This window comes from Mizuhopecten yessoensis, unplaced genomic scaffold (genome assembly GCF_002113885.1).
Source record: "Mizuhopecten yessoensis strain PY_sf001 unplaced genomic scaffold, ASM211388v2 scaffold2329, whole genome shotgun sequence".
NCBI classification, from domain to species: domain Eukaryota; kingdom Metazoa; phylum Mollusca; class Bivalvia; order Pectinida; family Pectinidae; genus Mizuhopecten; species Mizuhopecten yessoensis.
In genome coordinates this window covers 6,370,830-6,374,399 of record NW_018404492.1, presented here as the reverse complement: position 1 = coordinate 6,374,399, position 3,570 = coordinate 6,370,830, and the positions used below count along the sequence as shown (strand labels likewise).

Sequence of the window (3,570 nt, the reverse complement as noted above, 5' to 3'; positions counted from 1 at the left end):
CTACGTTCAAAATATTTTCTCTTGCCATTTGTATAAAGGTGAACATGGTTTATGCCGACTATGGGGAAAAAAGGATTGGTATTGGCAATTTCATTGTAATTTCAGAATAGTACGTGCATATTGCACAAATGTGCTACCTGTAGGTCTTGCATATAGGTAAGGCTATTACAATATATTTTTCTACGTTCAAAATATTTTCTCTTGCCATTTGTATAAAGGTGAACATGGTTTATGCCGACTATGGGGAAAAAAGGATTGGTATTGGCAATTTCATTGTAATTTCAGAATAGTACGTGCATATTGCACAAATGTGCTACCTTCTTGTATTATGACATGTTTGTCTTTTGAATGGTACTTATTTTGTATACATTAGATCACATATTTTACGTTGCAATATCTTCAGTATTTCTTCATTGCACATTGTACATTCTATATAAATTGCTTTAATTTTCTTTTCTGTTATATTGTTGACAAGTGATCTCTTCAGCATATTTTAATATTTTATCCTGTAACTTATTCCTCACGTAAACAGAGTTGTCTCCCTGTCGTGTTACAGTGCCAGAGGATGAGGACGAGGAGGTGATGCTTACTTACCTACAGGACCTGGTCGTAGACAGGAACCTGGAACAAGTCGACCTGGTCATCAAGTTCCTCAATAGGTAAAAACTGTATTGGGTAATAGGTCCATGAGTTGTATACATGTTCAAATTGTAAGCTTCATTCACCACCATTTAATAATTTAATAACTGATCTTATTAACAAATTAATTGAAACTGACTGTGGGGATAATTCCTGGCCGACCTGTAAATGTTAACATAGGCCTGAACAGGTTGGGGAAAACCACCAACTTGCGTATAATACGCAAACTCGCCTATTAAACGCCAGTTGGAGTATGGATTTGTTACTAAAAATAACCCAAATCGCTTTAACAGTAACTTTTGCAAGATATTATTAAAAATCGCATTAATTTACGATATGGTAAATATATTTTGCTAAAAGATGTTTACTGAAAGCGTTGGCTACTTAGAAACTTGATGTAACTTTACCGGAAGTATTGCATCTATTTTTGGTACTTTCCCACATGCAAATAAAGTTTATTTTTGCATTTGTATCATGTTTCATGACTGAATAAATGCGACTTGGACAAACAATTTGAAAAGGTTAAGATTAAAGTGATTTTGGCTATTTTTAGTAACAAATCCATACCCCAAGAGGCGTATAATAGGCGAGTGTGCGTATTATACGCAAGTAAGTGGTTTCCACCCGATCTGTTGAAAGAACCAGTCCTACTGTTTGGAATACAATAAATGAAAACAGACCTTTTCTGCTACGAACACCTAATTAGGGTATCCATATAAAATGCTTCGGTTTCACCCAAACCAATTAACACTTTGTGTAGGGTAGGTCGTGCTTACCCAGATGTCATCAATGTTTGCTAGTTTAGCTTTCCATTTACGTTTTCAATAATGTAGTGATACATAGGCTTACAAAGTAACAATATTCACAATAAATACAACAGGTAATGAAAAGCAGTCTCACAGATATATCTGTAGAGTATTTTTGTATATATATTTTGCACATTGAGTTTCAGTTGGGAAGAGTGTGTGATAATTATGTATTGCCCTCGTGTTCCTATGTATATTTTTAATTTGTTGTCACAGCTTGTCTCCTGAGATACGATAGGTTTATAATCCAATAATATTAAATTTGATTGGTCTGTGTAATAAGTCATACCAGACATTCAACGAAGAGATGAGATAACTTTCACTGGTGATTAAATTGTGCCACTAGGAAAAATGAAATTGTTTACTTGAGGTACACTTATCTGTCGAATCAATAACTTTTATGAGTCCCCTCGCACTATAGAACCTCTTTTAAAGGATGTTAATTTTTGATTAACCATTAACTGTAGCTAACTCATTCTGGTTTCTTCCCAATATTTCATGGCGACATCTTTAACCCTAACCCTTAATTGTGTCACTGTTTTGATGGGCCAGTAACTGTAGCTAACTCATTCTAGTTCATCCCAATATTTTATGGCGACATCTTTAACCCTAACCCTTAATTGTTTCACTGTTTTGATGGACCAGTAACTGTAGCTAACTCAATCTAGTTCTTCCCAATATTTCATGGTGACATCTTTAATCCTAACCCTTAATTGTGTCACTGTTTTGATGGACCAGTAACTGTAGCTAACTCACTCTAGTTTCTTCCCAATATTTTATGGCGACATCTTTAAGTCAATTTCTCTTTTCTGTATATTTTCAGACACATCGAGCGTCTGCAGAATGACCTATGGAGAGCGACATTTGAGCGGATTGTTCAGCATACACAATGTGTAGTGCTGGCCACCTACGACAGCAAGTTAAAAATATGTGATAGATACGTTTCCATGACAGCAAGATAAAACTGCAACAAACATAGTTTATTTATGATAGCATTTCTATACCTGTCATCATGTTTTCAGTGGGAGACCTCCAAGGGTTTTCAGTCAAACTGAAGGATAAATGTGAACTGTATGCGAGTTGAAGTTATCTTTTTATATTTGTTAAATTTGTAAGAAGCTGTTTTTTATTGACCTTTTGTTTTATTTTTAATAAAAAGTTTTGCAGATCTTTTAGTTAATTCTTTTCCTAAATGTTGCATTCTCTTGATTTAAAGAGTAATATGAGCTCAATATGATTCTCATAGAATTGTGCAAACAATCAATTTGGTCTTCTCAAAAAGGAGCACAAGCTTACACCACTTTAACATAAGAATTCATGATACATTTACCTGCTGTTTCTGTTCAAATCAGGAATTCTGGTTTTGTCATTCTGTAGTGGTGCTATGTAACAATCCCTTAATTCACGTTGAGTCAAGTACAGTTATGTCCAAGTGCGTTCGTTTATCGTGGAATATTTCTGTGCCACCTGAACTGTTTCAACCAGGATATGCAAATGCAACGTCTTTGCCTCTAGCAATCTTCTAAGCTCTCCCTAGATCACAATAACTAGTTTCAACAGAATTGAAATGAAACCCAGGATAAAGTAACAAAACAGGAGTAGATATTAAAAGATATTTTATTCCTCAAGAAGACCACAGCAGTTCTCTCAATAAGGAACAGAATGACCTACAAGTATTTTTCATCGTTTTTTTTCCCTTAGCACAAATAATCGAGGCAAAAAATATGACTGTACATGAAAATGAATTAAATAACAAATCTTACACATGACTCTGATTTCGACAATCTTAAAGTTCCATCAAGATAATCAACAACGGTTGGCTTCTCTCGCATCCACACACAACAGTCATACTTAAATCATGATAACAATAATCAGTTGTAGCAGCATACATGCAAACCTTGTTCCCATAGCTGAAGATATTCACAGACTTTCAATAGTTGCAAAATAATTCTTTATTTTTTTTTTTAATTACCACTTGTTTACAAACAATAAATAATCAATTCTAGGACGAAATACAACACAATATTTCAAGATCTGTTGTCAAATTTTACCTTCACATCTGCAGAAGAAATATTGACAGAGTGTTTACATATACACTTGAAAAGTTTTATACATGATGGACAAT

General features: G+C 34.2%; 1 protein-coding gene across 3 annotated transcripts in view; it reads left to right on the top strand.

The window, feature by feature from the left end:
- The window catches only part of LOC110445688 (DNA repair protein REV1-like), an 18,762-nt gene extending 16,155 nt beyond the window's left edge, over nt 1–2,607 (top strand). For 2 of the 3 annotated variants that reach the window (XM_021490450.1, XM_021490452.1), the window contains 2 exons: nt 533–659; nt 2,269–2,607. In XM_021490450.1, coding sequence (XP_021346125.1) covers nt 533–659; nt 2,269–2,407 — 266 coding nt within the window. In that variant the 3' untranslated portion in view covers nt 2,408–2,607. The remainder of the gene's footprint in view (nt 1–532; nt 660–2,268) is intronic. The other variant, XM_021490451.1, reaches the window with a different exon arrangement.
- Nucleotides 2,608–3,570: the final 963 nt, after the last annotated feature.